General features: G+C 43.0%; 1 protein-coding gene across 1 annotated transcript in view; it reads right to left on the reverse strand.

Annotated features, from left to right (window-relative positions):
* NUP35 (nucleoporin 35) overlaps positions 1-17,521 on the reverse strand; it is an 813,253-nt gene that overhangs the window by 51,038 nt on the left and 744,694 nt on the right. The window contains exon 11 of the mRNA XM_044075241.1: positions 7,323-7,354. Within this exon, the coding sequence (XP_043931176.1) occupies positions 7,323-7,354 (32 nt within the window). The remainder of the gene's footprint in view (positions 1-7,322; positions 7,355-17,521) is intronic.

A 17,521-nucleotide genomic window follows, 5' to 3' on the forward strand; every position in this document is an offset into this window, starting at 1 on the left:
GTCCTGAGTGACTAAAAGCCAATTTTCCTGAAAAGTGTCAACTTTCCTCCCAGAGGAGCTGCCAGACAGGAGGGATCTGGCAGCTGGAGATACAGGTGATTGGGTCTGTTTACGAAAAGGCTGGCCCCTGCCCTCACCTGAAGATTGTGCAGGGGAACTCCACGTCCTAGGCCGGAAAGAACCTTGAGCATGAGCTCTGCCCCTACCACGTCTAGATCTGCCCCTAGACTGTAAATCAGAAGGATAAGCCCATCCCTTAGTAGGCCAATTTCTGCTAAACTTAGGGGGCTGCACCTGTAAAAAATCCTTAACTGTTTGCATAGACTTAGCTTTGTCTTCCATTTTCTTCAAAACTGACTCCACAGGAGAACCAAAAAACTTCAGACTGAAGGGGAGCATCCAAAATTCGAGCTTTAACATGCTCTGACAAATTCTGATCCTTAAGCCAGGCCTACTTAATAACTGATCCAGTGGCAGCCACCCTGGAAGAGGCCTGAAGAGCATCAAAACCACACTGCAAAGAATGCTTACCCACCTGATCAGAGGCATGAACTAAATCCTGCAATTCCTTACACTCAATGCCCTCTGCCAAAGCATCTACCTTAGATTTCAACTGACTTCGGAGAAAATTCTGGTACTTCAGCATATGGAACTGGCAATTCAAAGCCCTCATTGCTAGAGTGGAAGAGGTATACACTTTTTTACCCCACCTATCCAAAGCTCTAGAATCTTTATCCATAGGGACTGGATTCTTTACAACAGAAGCCCTGACACCCTTAGGTCCCTGGCTAATAGTTTCGGGTCAGCTCGGCTCTTATACAAATATTTATGAGCCTCAGGCACTCTGTAATACCTGTCTGGCTTGACCGGGGCAGGAGGCAAAGAATCAGGATTAAGGGAAGCTTCAGAGAAAACATCCTGAACAACATCCAAAACAGGGGTATAGCCAAGGGCCTATGCTGTGGTAAAACAAAATTCCCTAAGTCTCTTTCTAGAATCTGAGAAATCCTGACCTTCCCACTTAAAATGCTCTCATGGAATGCAGGGTTTCAGAAAAAGAAAAATCCTCTGGGGGGGGGGGGGGGAGCAGAAAGACTAGAATCCTCTGCATCTGAATCAGAATAAGGAGGAAAATCCTGAATGTCTTCAGCCGAAGACTCAGAGTAATCTGAAGAATGCTCCAATCCTTCCACCCCTGGCTCCACCCTAGGCCTCTTATCTGGAGGGGGCAAAGAACCCCTGATTAAGGTAATTAAATCTTCTGCCATTTTCAGCATATGCTTTTTAGGTACAGAACCTGCAGAACTAGGGCTGACGCCAGAGGAAGACAAACCAGGCCTGACCTTGGAGGGTACCTTAGAGACAGAAGTAGAAGGCCTAACCACCTTATGCAAAGAAGGGACTACAGAGATCTGAGAGGCCCCCTCAGCCTGACCCGACTCCTGAGAAGCCACATCCTGCAAAACTAAAGGCTCCCCCTGAGACTCAGCTGAAACCTCGGCGGGATCCACAGATTCCACCATAGTTTCTAAAGAACCGGCGTCCGTAACGGACGACTCATCCTGCTTGGACTTTAACGATTTTTCCTTACGCTCTTAGCGTAGCGGCGGAGGATCTGACGGCATATTGTAATTACACCGCCATCAAGACAAGCCTAGCACAATCTAACCTGCTTAATGGTGCGCTTATTAAATCTAGCACAAAGCGACACCGACTACGCCGTGCTCAGGCCCCAAGCAAGGAATACAAAGAGTGGTAATCCCTATGAGGTATCTGTTTCCCACAAGAAATACAATTATTCACTTTTTCTGACATCCGGATTTAACTGAGGCAAGAAAAGACAAAAATATTCCCAACGGGTACTTAGCCCAACTTGGTCTTCGGTCTGAAACTCAGAATACGAAAATTTCAGGACGCCGAACGGCACTTGCAAAACGCTGCTTCTGCTTCGGACCATGCGGCAAGAAAGACTGAGGATATGGCGTTGGTCATGCGCTTTAGTACCACGGCGTACTGACGTCAGATCTGAGTGACCATGACCGACGCCAGCCTAACACTTTGGTATTCGGGCCGACCGAGGACAGCGGACTACCCACAGGTTATGACTGCAGCAATGTGAGATGAAGAACATCTGTACTATGTCCTTCAAGAATGCAACTGCAGTCATAACATATGGGTTGAATACCAAAGCTTAGCTGGGGGAGGTGGTATGCTCTAAGAAAGGGATGGTGTAGCTATCAGTCCCTGCAGGACTGCCGAAGCAAAGCCTGCTCTGGATCTGGAATATAAAGGGAGGTTGTAGTGCTTGGAAAATGTATGCATGGAGCTCCATGTAGCAGCTTCAAGAATGTCTTTTGTAGGCACCCCTCTTAAGAAGGCTGTAGAGGTGGCTGTAGCTCTGGTGGAGTGTGGTCTGACATTGGCTGGCACACTCTTTCCATGGAAGGAATAACAGAATCTGATGCAATGTCCAATCCATTTTGAAATTGTCTGTTTAGAAATTGCTTTTCCTTGTACTGCAGGGGCGTAAGCTACAAAAAGCTGGTCAGACTTCCTACTGGTCTTGGTTCTGTCTAGGTAGTAGCGAAGCTGTCTGTGTATGTCCAAGGTATGCAACAGTCTTTCCCCTTTGTTCTCAGGATTAGGAAAGAAAGTAGGCAGGTGAATTGCTTGATTTAAGGCAACCCTAGAAACTACTTTTGGCAGAAAGGTAGGATTGGTTCGTAAGGAGACCCTGTCTCTGTGAAAGGTTATGAACGGTGGTATTGCCATTAAGGCCTGCAATTCCGAAACTCTTCTTGCCGAGGTAATGGCCAACAGGAAAGCTGTCTTCCAGGAAAGAAAATGTAAATCCACAGAAGCTGCTGGCTCGAAGGGAGGTAAAGTCAATTTTTCTAGAACAAAATTGAGGTCCCAAGCTGGTACTGGTGCCTTTCTTGGGGGCTTTATATTCTTGATTCCTCTAAGAAATTGTCTTAAAGGATGTGAAAACACAGGTGGGTCAGTGTTGTATCTAGCTGATATAGCTGAAGCATGAATTTTTATGGAAGAGAATGAAAGTCCTTTATGCAGCATATCTGCCAAGTATTCCAGGATGAGAGGAATGCTCAAAAATGAGGCGTCATGACCCTTGTTGGTATTCCAAATGCTGAATCTCTTCCATTTGGCTGAGTAAACATTTCTGGTGGATGGTCTGCGGGCTTCTGTTAATATCCGCTGAACTTCCTTGGAGTGGTAAATCAAGGTTATTTATGGGATTTCCCAAGCTGTCAGCTGTAGCGTCTGGATGTTGGGATGAACTGTCCTGAAGTTGTGTTGAGTCAGAAGTTGGGGCCATTGTGGAAGGGCCCAAGTTTTGTTGTGACATATGCTCCGTAGCAGTGGGTACCAGTGTTGTCTTGGCCAGTCTGGAGCTATTAGGATCCCCTGCGGCTTGTCTGCTTTGATCTTTAATAACACTGTGGTCATCAGTGGCAGAGGTGGAAATGCATAAATTATCAGGGTGCTCCAGTTGAATGAGAGGGCATCTGTTTTCCATGCTTGTGGACGATATGTCCTTGAGCAGAACTTTTGTAAGTGATGATTGCGGTGGGAGGCAAATAGGTCTACGTCCGGCCTGCCCCATGTTGAGGTGAGTCGTAGGAAGATGTCTGGATGTAGTCTCCATTCGTGGGGGTCTAGGAAATTCCTGCTTAGACTGTCCGCCAGAACATTGTCTTTGCCTGGAACAAACTGGGATTGTAGTTGTATGTTTAGGCCCAGTGATTTTTCCCAAAGATTCATTGTCAGTCTGCAAAGGGGGTAAGAATGAGTGCCCCCCTGCTTGTTTATGTACCACATCACTGTGGTGTTGTCTGTCCGTATTAATAGGTGGCCTTGTTGAAGTTGTTGCCCAAAGGCCTCGATGGCATGCATTACTGCTAACATTTCTTTTTGATTGATATGCATATGTGTTTCCTTTGGAGACCATTGTCCTTGAATACATCTGCCTTCCATGTGCGCCCCCCATCGAAGGTCTGAGGCGTCTGTGTTATCTGAGGCTTTTTGAATGACATACCTATGTTTGACTGGCTTGCTGAGGCCCACCATAGAAATTCCTTTTGAAGACATGGAATGAGTGGGATATTTGCTTCTAGGTTGTTGCTGTGTTGAGACCATAAGCTTTTTAAGTACCACTGAAGCTTTCTCATGTGTAGTCTTGCTAGTGGAACCAGGAGGATGCAGGATGCCATGTAACCCAGGGCCTGTAGGAAACTCCTTGCAGTCATTTGGGTGAGCTTTGCTAAACTTTTGAAGTAATGGGTTAACTTCTTTTGCTTGTCTTCTGTCAGGTAAGCCATTTGAGAGTGTGTCTAGTTTGGCTCCTAAGAAGGTTATTTGCTGGGATGGCTGAAGTCTTGACTTTTGAAAGTTGACTGTGTATCCCAGAGCCGGTAGCAAGTGTATGACATAATTCAAGTTTTTTGTCAAAGTTAGTTTGTTGTCCGCTTGTATGAGGCAATCGTCCAGGTACGGGTAGATTTGAATCCCCTGGAGCCTGCAATGAGCAATGCTGAGAATTGATAATGCTCTGGCCCTGCAAGAAATCTGAGGTATCTTCTGCAGCTGTGTCTGATAGGGACATGCAGGTATGCCTCCTTGAGGTCCAGAGTAATCAGCCAAGACCCCTTGCCCAGCATGGGAAGGAGTTGCTGTAGAGTCAGTATTTTGAACTTTGGTACTATGAGGAAAGTGTTTAAAGCGGACAAGTCCAGTATTGGTCTCCATTGACTTTCTTTTCTTGGAACCAGGAACAGTCTTGAATAAAACCCCTGGCCTTGTTCTTGTTGTGGAACTTTTTCTATTGCTTTGATCTGTGCAAGCAGAGAAATTTGCTTTATAGCCTCTGCCCTCTGATTTTGTGGAAGGTTTGGCATGCCTTGTTTTCTTGGCAAAGTGTGGAAGTGGAACCTGTAACCGTGGTCTATAATGTCCAAAATCCATTTGTCTGTTAGTTTGTGCCAATTTTTTGAAAACAGAGATAACTTTCCGCCCAAAGGAGCCTCTGTTTGCTCCTTGGTTAGTGGAACTAGAGGAAAGTCATTGAGATTGTCCCTGCGGGGCAGGAGAAACCCCTGTGTCACTTCTTTGGTTTGCTGGTTGCCATTGTCGTCCCCTGTAGGATCCTCTGTATTGGCCTCTTCCTCGGCCACGCCTGTTTTTGCCCCTTTGTGATCTTTCAGGATTAGGAAAGGACCAGTTTTTAGAAGGCCAGTTCCTGCTGAATCTGGGCGGCTGAACCTGAAGGAAATCTTTTACTGTCTGAACTGACTTGGCTTTTTCCTCAATGGACTTTAACACATCTTTAGCATTAGCACCAAAAAGCTTGTTCTTTTCCAAGGGTGCGTCAAGAAGTTTTGCCTTAACATGATCTGGTAAGGGTTGTTCTTTCAACCATGCATGTCTGCGAATGACAGCCCCTGTCATAGCTGCCCTACATGAAGCCTCCAATGCATCATATCCACACTGTAGAAAATGATTGCTAACCTGTTGAGCATTATGCACAGTCTCCTGCAAAGACTTCCTATCTAAGGGTTCAGGGGAGGCCAATGTTTTCTGTAAATCATCTAACAGGAAATCCTGATATTGAAACATGTGAAAGAGACAATTGAGAGCTCTCATAGATAAAGTAGTGGAAGTGTAAACCTTCTTCCCCCATCTCTCTAAGGACCTTGCTTCCCTGTTAGAAGGCAAAGGATTTTTGGAGGTGGTAGCTGAAACCCCTTTAGGCCCCTGGGAAATTGTTTCTAAATCAACAGCATGGGCCTTAAAGAAATGAGAATGGGTTTCTGGAACCCTATAGTATCTGTCAGGCTTGGCAGGGGCAGGAGGAAGAGTATCAGGGTGACACTGGAGTCAGAATACAAATCATCCAAAACATCAAGCACAGGAGGTATAGCTAAAGGTCTGTGCTGGGGCTTTTTAAGGAAGGTTCGAAGGCTTTCTGGAATCAGAATATTCCTGGCCTTGCCACTTGAAATGCTCCCTCATGGAATGCAGAACTTCCCCAAAAGAAATATCCTCAGGAGGGGAGGCTGAGGGAATGGAGTCCTCTGCATCTGAATCCTCATAGGTCTGGAAGGGCTCTTCCTGGCTTTCGGAGCGAACAGAGTCCTCAGAATCTTCATCTGAAGGAAGAGGGTCAGAGGGTTCAACCCTGGGCCTTTTGTCAGGAGGAGGCCGGGATCCTCTCTCAGAATGGGCCTGGGAACCTCTGATCAGGGAAATTAAATCTGCTGCCATAGACATGATTTGTGTTTCAGGAGTAGGCTGAGGTAAGGTTTTAGCAGTAAGATGCTTGGACTTGCTGGCTGCCTTAGCACGTGTGTAGGCCTTGATAGACATGGGAGGCCTAGCTGCTCCACGTGCAGGAGTGACCTTATCAACAGCAATGGTCTCGGGCATTTCCTCGGTTTCGGTATCCGGAGGAAAATCAATAACTGGCTGAGTGGTCTCCGGTATCAGAGGTATCGGTAAAGCGGTGTCTTCGGTTCGGAGCGGTGGAATAACCGACTCAGAGTGAACCAGGGCACTCGCGGTTAGTTTAGTCGTGGTGTCGGTGGAAGACGAGGGCCGAGGATGTCGGTCCCGGTCTTTTCGTTTCTTAGGAGTCTGCGTTGTCGGTTGTTCCGACGGCATTGTATAATGAAATTTGTCGCCGAAGAAGTCTTCTGCGAACTCCGCCCGGCACCTGAGAGTGCGCTTACTGAAGCGAGCACAGGCGACACAGGCCGAGACGTCGTGGTCTGGGCCAAGGCAAGGGAGGCAGTAAGAGTGGAAATCCTTATGAGGTATTTGTTTACCACAAGACAAACAATTATTTACTTTTTCAGTAATTTCTGACATCGGCTGAGGCAAGAAAAGGTCCCCAATGGGGTACTTAGCTTTTTTGATGACTTCGGTTTCGAAGAATACAGGAGCTGATAGACTGGCACTTGCGAACTGCTTCTGCTTCGGGCACCGCGTGGCAAGAAAGACTGAAGATGGCGTCGGCTGATGCTTATATACTCCAGCCGCCCTGACATCGGAGAGAAATGCAACATCAGCAGACGTCGGACCCAGACTTTGGAATCCGGCCGACCGAGGGCTGCCTGAGGCAGGACAACCCATATGTTATGACTGCAGTTGCATTCTTGAAGGACATCTCTGCTGGATACCACGAGGAGCTGTGCGGAGTTCTCTACAGCCAGAAAAGCCCGCCAAAGCGTGCTTTATAGCAGGGGGCTGGAAAAGGCAGGAAATTACCCAAAATGGCCAATGAATTACAAGTCGCTGTCTTAAACCACTCCTCTGAGGACAAACAGGCAGCTCAGTACTCCCCACTCCCACTGGTGAGTAAAGAAACTTCCCCCTTACCAAGCAAAGAAAATGGAGAAGTACAGGAACCAAGACAAAGCCCAGGGATCAGCAAAATCTGATCACTGGAACAAACTAGCCAGGAAAGTTAGGAGAACAAGAATATTTTTTTGTTTTTTTTTCAAGTTTTTTTACACAGACAGAACAGAAAACACAATAAATGCTTTGCTTTTCGATTAAATGCTATCAAAAGCTAGTACACTTGAGTGTATTAGCCTGTAGTTTAACTTTTAAGCAAACAAACTAAGAAGTGCAACCAACAATTAAAGCTTATAAAAACAAGAAAAACAGGTAATACCACTATAAAATAGACAGAAACAGTCGTCGAATGACACAAATGGTCGAAAAATGCAAGAAAAAATACTTAAAATCTGGAAAGTTGCTTTTTCTGGTCTCTGCTGCTCTAGGAACTCTGCTGGATACCACGAGGAGCTGTGCTGAGTTCTCTATATAGGACAATATGCTTATACCCTGGATTCCCCTCATGGGCATTCCATCGGTTGCATATGTCTGCTCAGGTACATACTGAAGGGGGGCATTACTCACTGATGGGTCTGATAAGGGCCGAATAAAGTGGCACTGACGTCCTTGGGCCTGGATGCCATCCCTTACTTAAGCTGGGCCACATCCAATGATTTTATTGTTTTACTACCTTTGCCTCATATTTCTCCAAGGTCAAATTACTGTCTAGATATGTTCCCAGATCCCCGACTACTGGGTAAACTGAGCGTCTAATCGATGGAGTAATTAGCCTGGGTGGAAGTTTTTCCAAACGGCACTATAATGTATTTCTTGGCACAGAGGTTTAATCTAACTATGGCAACAGTCATCCGTCTGTTGCACCCGCTTGTAAAGATGTTTGTGTTACTGGGGAAATCTATAATGGCTCCCAGTTTGTAGTAATTTGCAAATTCGGTCAGACAAAGTCCCTTGATATTAGCCCTTACCTCAGAGAAGTGGATGCCAAATAGGATCAATGCCAGCATAGAGCCATGAGGAAACCCACTGGTGACTGGTCTCTTTAGATGAGGCAGTATCACCAATCCTGACTTCCTGGGTCCTGTCAATCAGACAGCTGGTAACCCAGCAAGTTACCTGGGGGTTTATGCCCAGTTCAGTAAGTTTGTCAACTATAACAGAGTGTAGCAAATGCCTTATCTAGGTCAAGGTAGGCCATATGCACAGTCTTCTCCTCATCCATTGCTCTGGTGACCTAAAACAAATCCATCAGGTTTAGCAGGCATGATCATCCCTTGACAAAGCCAAACTGAGTTGGATCCAGTGTATGAAATTTGCTTATGTCTTTGCTGATCATTTCCATGATAAATTTGTTCCATGGCTTTGCATATTAGACTAGTCAGACTAATAGGTCTGTAGTTTCCAAGGCAAGTTGATGGTCAACCCTTATGAAGTGGGATAACCACTGTAATCCTTCATTTCATGGTACAAAGCTCAGTTTGAGGATATAACTGCGGAATGTAACATACAGGCCATCACGACCCTGAGCCTTTGCTAGTCTTGTACATTTCAACATTTGCATTTTAACCATGAACCCTTTTTCATCACTCCTCTACAGCCAACTATGCATGTAGTTAGGATCTATTCAGTATCTAAATACAGGACTATTGACAAAAGATCTGTGTACATTTAGAAAAGTCTGGACCACAATTCGTGTGTCAATACATTGCTGTCAGCACTTTACCAACTCACTGTACAGTTTTGGCTGTGCTTAGTATTGTAGCAATGTATGTGCATCCTTCAGTATATCCTTACAGCTCCTTGGTAAGGCTATTCATCATCACATTTATGAACTATATTACCATCCTAACAATCAAAATGTTAGAACAGAAATACTCTACACCAATGATCACAGAACCAATTTCACCAGTGGGCTGTCTCTGCTACACTATTCCATTCATTCAGAAACTTGCCCTTAACTTTCCCCACTCTAACATACTCGTGATAAAAAGCTTAATGTGGGCAAGGCTAGGTAACAAATTCATTAGCTTACACTAATGTAACTATATTAATAAACGTCTAGCTGCTACTGGGCATTTTTATTTAAAAGTATGTTTTTTCTGCAAATAAAGGCTTTTTTAATTCTGCACTGTTTCTTAAAGAAATGTTTACTACAGTTGGGGCATTGGTTAAAATTTGTGTGTTTACTTTTATACAGGATTTCATTTTTTACAAAAATTATTTTCTTTTATTACTTGTTAACCAGGGGAGTCAGTTGCCCAAATGATAGACAACCTCCCACAAAAAAATTAACGTTACGTTGACTGGACACTTGGCTACACTAAATTCTTCATACAGCACAGCTACTTGGCAACACTAAATTTCAGTGTCTTTGTTTAGGAGGAACTTGCAGTAACCAGATAATGTCCCCAGTGGTCATATCTAATCTCTGGATGTGAAGTCATGAGGCAGAGATCTAACCACTTTTGCTGCCTAAGTTAAATGCGTTGCTAAAAAAATTGACACACATTTCTGCCTAGCATTCCATTTCATGCATTGTTCCAAGACAACTTCCTCCGAAGACGGTGCTTAGGGACTTACTAGCTGCTTTCATCAGATCGTACACACAGAGTAGATGATACCATAAATAAAACTAAACTAATGTCTTTAGTCTTTTCCCGGTTAAGGGTCACCACAGCGGAACTCCAGTCCGCTAATGATTGGCAGTGTATTTTTACGGTGCTGAGCCAGCCCGACGCCCAACCTTCAAAGAAGGCACACCCATTCATGCACGCACCTACCTGCATGTCTTTAAACATCACTCGACCGTGGGGAGGACATGCAGACTCCACACATGCAGACTCCACACAGAAGGCGCTCCAGCAGAGAATCGAACCGAAAAACCTCTTGCTGTGAGGCGAAAACACTAACCACTGCACCACCATGGCCTTATCCCATTTACTTAGCTAAGTTAATGTGCGCCATTCAGCAGCATAAACAGACATCATTCATTTTGCACATTTCCCTTGGCAGAGTATGAAGTTTAAGCTCGACAGTTTCTGATAGCAGTCAATGAGAGCCAAAGCATTCTCCACTGGAAATTACTATCACTTTCTTGGAGAGGGGGTGGGGGGTGGTGAATATTAGCAGCAGTTCAAACCATTTAGGCTTTTCTTCAACAGTTGTGCAACAGTGCAGTTAGCACATTGCAGGGAAGGGCTGCTGGGGGCCTGTCCCAGAGGGGGGGCTTTCTACTGTTTCTACAACTGATTTGAAGTTTCAACATTTGTTGCATGTGGCTGCAGCGTGTCAGAATTTAGTGTCAATGAAAAACCTAATACAAGCTTCTCTGTATTACTGAAATGCAGCTGTGAACCTTAACAGTTTGGTACAATTCTTGAAGCAACTTTGCAGAAAATTCCAGTATTGAGAAGGAACAGTAAGAGGAAGACAGAGTGAACAGAATATTCTAAGGTTATAGATGCTGCAACAAAAAAAGAAAAAGAAAAAGATGGGAGCTAGGAAACTAGTGGAGTTCTTTCTAAAATGTCAGATGAATGAAAACTAAGCTTGTGTCATCCATGCCAAGTCACTTAATGCATTGATTGCAACTCAAGAAAAAAAGATCAGATGCCTACATTTACAATTAACATACATGTCTCTACTTGCTCCACTTACAGAGAAAACAAGTGATCCTCCAAATTTTGATTAAGTACAAGAGGACAGCTAAAGGACAACAGAGACCACCATGCAGGGTATGCTTTTAGATCACTTCCAGTAGTACGAACATTATCTGTTATGTCCAGTGGGAGGGTTTTCTTTGGAATGTCAGAAGTAAATCCACCAGACTGTAAACAAGTGGAGAACAGCCCAAGGTTAAGGATCAGAAGGTGATATCCTGAAGTACAGTAAGCAACGGAAAAGGCTGTTAAGGCAATGATGCTCAGTGAAGATGTGAACTGAAGCCAAGAGATTAGAGACATCTTGCCAACAAACTACAGGTGAGTCAGCCAAAGGATTTATAAAAAAAGCATTTATGGGAATCTGGTACTTTGCACAGTCTGAGACTTGGGTGCAGGAGGCTGAGAATATGGAGAAATACAAGTTGAATTAAATGCATCCTCCAATGCCCCAAATAGTGGAGGTAATGCAAGGAATTTGAGAGAATCCAGAATGAAATCAAAGAACCTTTCCTGTGCCTCTGAAATTTCACTACCCATCTATTATCTATTTACAGAATTCTTTAAAGTTTCATAACTGTATCTGAAAATTAACTTTCTTCAACATGCAAGCCAGAAGATATTCTCTTCTGACTCCGATTCGTATGAAATAGAAGACATGACAGCTGAGTTGAGAGGCATAATCTTGAAATTCCTCCTCAAAATCTGAAAGCACCTCCACTTCAGAGAATGAGGGACCTTTTCCTCTTGGAATAAGGAAGAACTGGGGTAGAAAATTGGAAAGAATGTAAAGTCCTGAAGAGGCCTTAGTTTTTACAATTGGATTGGTACAGTTTTGCCTATCTGTTCAGAACTGTAAGGGGAGAAACGTGCTATATTTTCTGTGACTTTCTTGGGTGCCTCAACCTGAGGAGTCCTGGATGAGTCAGACAGCTGAAACTACATCAGCAAGTGCAAAACCTAAGGTACTTTTGTCCTGTCCTTCAGTAAGGGCAAAGCGGGGTTCTCGCTTCTTACCCAATATCCGATGCCCAGTCTGAGAAATGCAGGAATTTTGAACCTTAGCCGCATCTCACAGAGCGCAGAAATAGGGACCAGGAAATCTGGGCTGACAGTCCACAGACTCCACAGTGGGTATGTCACTTGTATACTGGGTTAAAGAGGGGGACACAGTTGTGTCCTTTCTAAACCTCCTTTACTGATTTTCCTTTTGTTCAGCGACACTAAACGGGATGTTTGATGAACAGGAATTGGTAGCCATGGATGCTCGAGCCAAGACTTTCAGCTGACAGTTTTCCAAGTCTAAGGCTATCAAGCCTATTATGAACAGTTTTCGGGGTGAATGAAAAAGAAATGCTACAAGACCCTATGTTACAGCTTTCACATAGACAGAAAATGAGGGCCATACTGGGAATCCTTGTACGGTATCTGCATATCATGCTCATTTCCTTTTTATAAGAAGCAACAAGATATCGTTAAAAAAAGAAGGTATGTCTTACCGTAACGTTCCATCTGTGTTGTTGATCTTTGCTTGTTCATTACTGGTGGGTTATCGGTTCTATCCTCATATCAAGCTCGCGTCAGCCAAAAACTCTCCAGCCAAGATCCTACTCTGAATGCTCTGCTCCCTGTTACATCAGATCGAGTTTGCAAGTTGATAGACAAAAGTAAGGCTACCTCTGGTCATAACAGACCTACAATAAAAGGAGTATATGAGATCAACCAGGAACCTTTGGAGGGGGACGGAGGGTGGCAAATTATGAATGAACGAAGATCAACACAGATGGAATGTTATGGTAAGACATAACTTCTTTATCTGATGTTGTTGATCTTCATTCATTCCTTACTGATGGGACAGAGTCCCCAGCTACCTGTATCCCTGGGTGGCCCTCATGGAAGGACATTCTTGAGTACCATGGAGCCAAAAGAAGCTCTACTTCTGGAGGCCAAATCTGGGTCCATACTAAAACCCCAAAAGATCTAAAATGTGAATGTATGTACATCGACACAAAGGTCAATGTACATGCACAGCAAAACAAGAAAACGGCGAAAATCAAAATGCCAAACATGTTTCATCAGCAAAACACGCCACACAGGTAAGTACAAAATAATAATAATAATAATAAAAAAATACATTAACACGCTTATGCAGGGGGGGACAAGCCCCCCTGCACTCCCCTTCTTAAATATACCAACTCCGAGACCGCACTACAGTGGGGAAAAGGATATATTTCCTTATCCCCACCACCGCACTGCTGGCTAGGAAACGTGTTTGGCGTTTTGATTTTCACCGTTTACGTGTTTTGCTGTGTATGTACAGCGACCTTTATGTGTCTATATACATACATACCCGTTTTATATCTTTCGTGTTTCTAATATGTAACCGCCAAATCCAATTTGTAATGAAGGCTAAAAGTATGAGGTTTGCCCCAAGTTGCAGCTGAGCAAATATCACTGAGGGAAGCCCTAGCATGGAAAGCTGCTGAAGTTGCCATGGACCTTGTAGAATGTGCTTTCACCCTGTGAGGCAAGGTGATATTGTTCTTGCTGTAGATAAAGGCAATGCAATTTCTCAACCATGACGCCAATGTAACTTTTGAGACAGGTTGACCTAGTCTTGGGCCAGAAATAGTTGGTCTGATTTATGGGTAGATTTTGTTCTGTCCAGCTAGAATCATATTTGCCTATGAACATCCAGGGAGTGCAGGCAATACTCTCCCTTGTTAGAATGATTATGAAAAATACGGGAAGGTCAATAGACTGGTTGAGAGACCGCTCTGACACCACTTTGGGTAAAAAGGAAGCATTAGTCCTCAGTGATGGTCTAATCCTTATGAAAGATAAGGTAGGGACGCTTGATGCATAAGGCATGAAGTTTCTGACAATCATCTGGCTGATGAGATTGCAATCAGAAACAAAGTTTTCCAAGAGAGATACTTTAAATCACATGAAGACGCAGGTTCAAAGGGGGGAGCTGTTAGGGCATGCAGGACCAAGACCAAATCCCAAGTTTGCTCTGGTTCTCTAAAGGTAGGTTTCAGGTGAAGAACCCCCTTCAAGACAGTTTTACAGAGTCTATGTGACATGAGTGAAGAATCCTGAAAACCAATGTGGAAATTTGAAATGGCAGCTAAATGCACATGAACAGTAGAGGCAGACACCCCAGAGTGGAAAAGATGTGATAAGTAATCCAGAACCACCGAAACTGGGGCTGACAATGGGTCTAATTGTTTATCCCCTGCCCATAGAGAAAACATTTTCCATTTACTGAGATAGATTAGTTTGGTGGACAATTTATGAGATTCAATAAGAATATTGCACACTGGGGACGAGAGGTTATCTTGCCTGGCAATCACTGAAAGTGGAGAAACCAAGCTGTTAGCTTCAGGGTTGTTAGATTGGGGTGAGTCAGACCCTACGGATGGGAGGATCAATATTTGGGATGGATTGAGGATCCATGGCTGATCTAGCAGGTGAGGCCAGAGGAAGGGTAAAAGTACAGTTGTAGATATTAGAGTGTATTCACTGTTGCAGTCATTACATTTGGGTAATCTGCTGGCAGGTTGCCCTCAGTTGGCCTGAATAACAAAGTCTTGGGTCCTGCGTCGGTTGCTCTCTCTTCCATGACGTCAGGGCGTCAGGGGTACAAAACATGCAGCAGACGCCATTTTAATCAGTTTTTCTTGCCCCAGATGTCAGATGCCCCCCAAATGGGGAGCAAAATGCATACATATTTTATATATATATATATATATATATATATATATATATATATATATTTATTTTACATTTGTTGAGAAAAGCTCCATTGATTAAAATAAGATGAGAGAATACGAATACATAACAAAAGCATTAAGCATGCAAGATATGAAGATTTTAGTACAAGTAATACACATCTGGGAGTAAAAAAAAATATCCATAACAAGAAAATATTAAGGTAAATGATTAGATGATTTCCGTATGGAAATTTGATAGTATCAAAACAGAGTAAATCATACATTCTCTTGAAAATATGGTAGGCAACAATCTTTTTTTTTTTCCCCCAATATATATAAGATCAGTTATATCTACAAAGATATATCCAATATATATAAGATCAGTTATATCTACAAAGATATGATGTCAAAGAAAGTCCGACAGGATACCGTAGCAGAGAAGGAAGTATTGTGGTAGAGGAAAGGAAGAAGGAAGGTTAGTCAAGGTTGGTACAAGAGCAAAGCCAGTATTTATTAAGATGCATTTCAAATTGTTTTTTAAAGAGTGGAAGAGTGGCCAAAGAGGAGATATTTGATTGAAGGTTGTTCCATATTTTGCCAACCGAGTTGGAAAAAAGGCAATAACCTGCAGAATTAATGGGTTTGGTACTATTAGCTAGTAGTTTGTCTGAAGAACGTAGTTGTTTTAGGTTGTTGTAGGGAGTCAAGAGATTACTGAGTATAGGTGTTTTAGATGGTTGATATAGAATTTTGTGAGCTATTAAGAGCTGTTGATAGCTGAGTTTGTTTGGAAGTTCAAGCCAGCCTAGTTGCTTTAAGTTTAGACAGTGGTGAGTTCTGAACTGGGATCCGATAGCAAATCGAGCAATATTATGGTAAGATGTGGCAAGTTTCTTAAGGTTACTTTTAGAGAGATTAGTGAAAATAGGGGAAGCATATAGGAGGGTAGAGATAAGGTGAGATTGGGCTAAGGTGGTCCGTGCTTCAGGTGTAAGGAAGGGTTTAATTCTGTACAGGGATCCAATCTTTTTTATTAACTGCTTTTATTGTGTTGTTGATGTGACAATCATAGTTAAGATTATTGTCAATAGTAACACCTAACAATTTTGTTGAAGAATCAGGAGAAATTTGAGTATTATCAGTGGAAGTAATAGAGAAGTTTAGAGAAGTAGATTTAAGGGTAGGTGAAAACAGTAATAATTTGGTTTTCTTAGGGTTAAGCAGTAGACAGCGGTCAGAGAACCACTGTTCAACAGTGGAAAAGGCTTTTTGAGTAAGAGACTGAAGTTCAGTTTGAGAGGAAGCAGTGCAAATTATAGTGGAATCATCTGCATATTGTATGCAGGTAGTGTTGGGGATAGCTGACTGGAGGTCATTAATAAAGATGGAAAATAGAAATGGGCCTAGGATAGACCCTTGAGGAACCCCTAAAGAGTTAGGAAGGAGAGAAGATAGTGAACTTTTCCAGAGTACTGCCTGATGACAGTTTTCAAGATAAGAAGTAAACCAAGTTAAGGAAGAGGGATCTAGTGCAAGAGATTTTAATATGTGCAGAAGGAGTTTATGACTAACCATGTCAAAGGCTTTTGATAAGTCTATGAATAGAGAAGAAGTAAGTCTATTATTGTTACGGTTATAGTTAATGGCGTTGGTAAAGGAGAGTAATGCTGTGGTAGCACTGTGGCAAGGTCTAAATCCGTGTTGAGTATTAGCAAGTAGTTTATTATGGAGGAGGTGGTTGAGTAGTTGTTTATGGATACATTTTTCCATAATTTTGGCTAAGGGAGATAGGAGTGCTATGGGACGACAGTTAGAGAAGTCAGTAGACTTGCCTCCTTTGTGTAAGGGAATGATGTGGGATATCTTCCAGATAGAAGGGAAAATACCTTCCTTTATAGATCTATTTATTAGGATAGAAATTGGGCAAGCAGTTGTTTTTGCTCCTATTTGCAGGAATTCTGCAGGAAGCTTGTCTGCAGATGGGGAGGAAGGTGAAGTTTTTGGATTAGAGATTGAATATAGGAGGTAGATACAGGTTGTAGGTGAAGAGGAGGAAGAGTGGTTTTTAAAGTAGGTGAGAGTAGTTTAGAAGTGTCTGGAGATAGGTGGTTTGCTAGAGTTTGTATGGTATTGGTGAAGAAAGAATTGAAGTCATTGGCTATTTGTTTGGGATTGTCGGGGTCAGAATCATGAGGGTTGGGTGTGACTGTGTGGCCTGGGGTTAGAAGATGAATACTGTTCCAAAATTTAGGTTCCTTTTTGGTGGTTTTCTGTAACTGAAAGTAATAGTTCTTTTTATCTGTCAGAATAGCTTTTTTGTACTGTTTCTAAGCTGCCTAAAGTTTTGGTGGTCAGTTTGGTTTTTAGTAGATTGCCATATATCCCAAGATTTATTTCTAAGAATGATCTTTTGCTTAGTGTTCTTGGTTAGCCAGGGCGCTGTTTTAGTTTTGGTTCTAATGGTACGACTTGGGGCGTGGTGGTCTAGGATACATAGGTATGATGAATTGAAGTATTCAATACATACATGTAATTTAGAACACAAAAAATATACCTCCAACTAAAAGCAAATACACGAAAAAGGCTTTTGAGCATAGTAAAAGAAAGAAGAGGTATAACGAGAAAGAAAATGGGGGCTGGCGGGTGGGTAACCCGGACTGTAACAGTGAATACACTCAAACATCTACATTTATGGTAAGTGTACACAACTGTACTATGTTCTTCAGGTTTCACTGTTGCAGTCATTTCATTTGGGTAGAATCCCAAAGCTAT

Source organism: Protopterus annectens, chromosome 6.part0 (genome assembly GCF_019279795.1).
Source record: "Protopterus annectens isolate FY-2018-M chromosome 6.part0, PAN1.0, whole genome shotgun sequence".
Taxonomy (NCBI): domain Eukaryota; kingdom Metazoa; phylum Chordata; order Ceratodontiformes; family Protopteridae; genus Protopterus; species Protopterus annectens.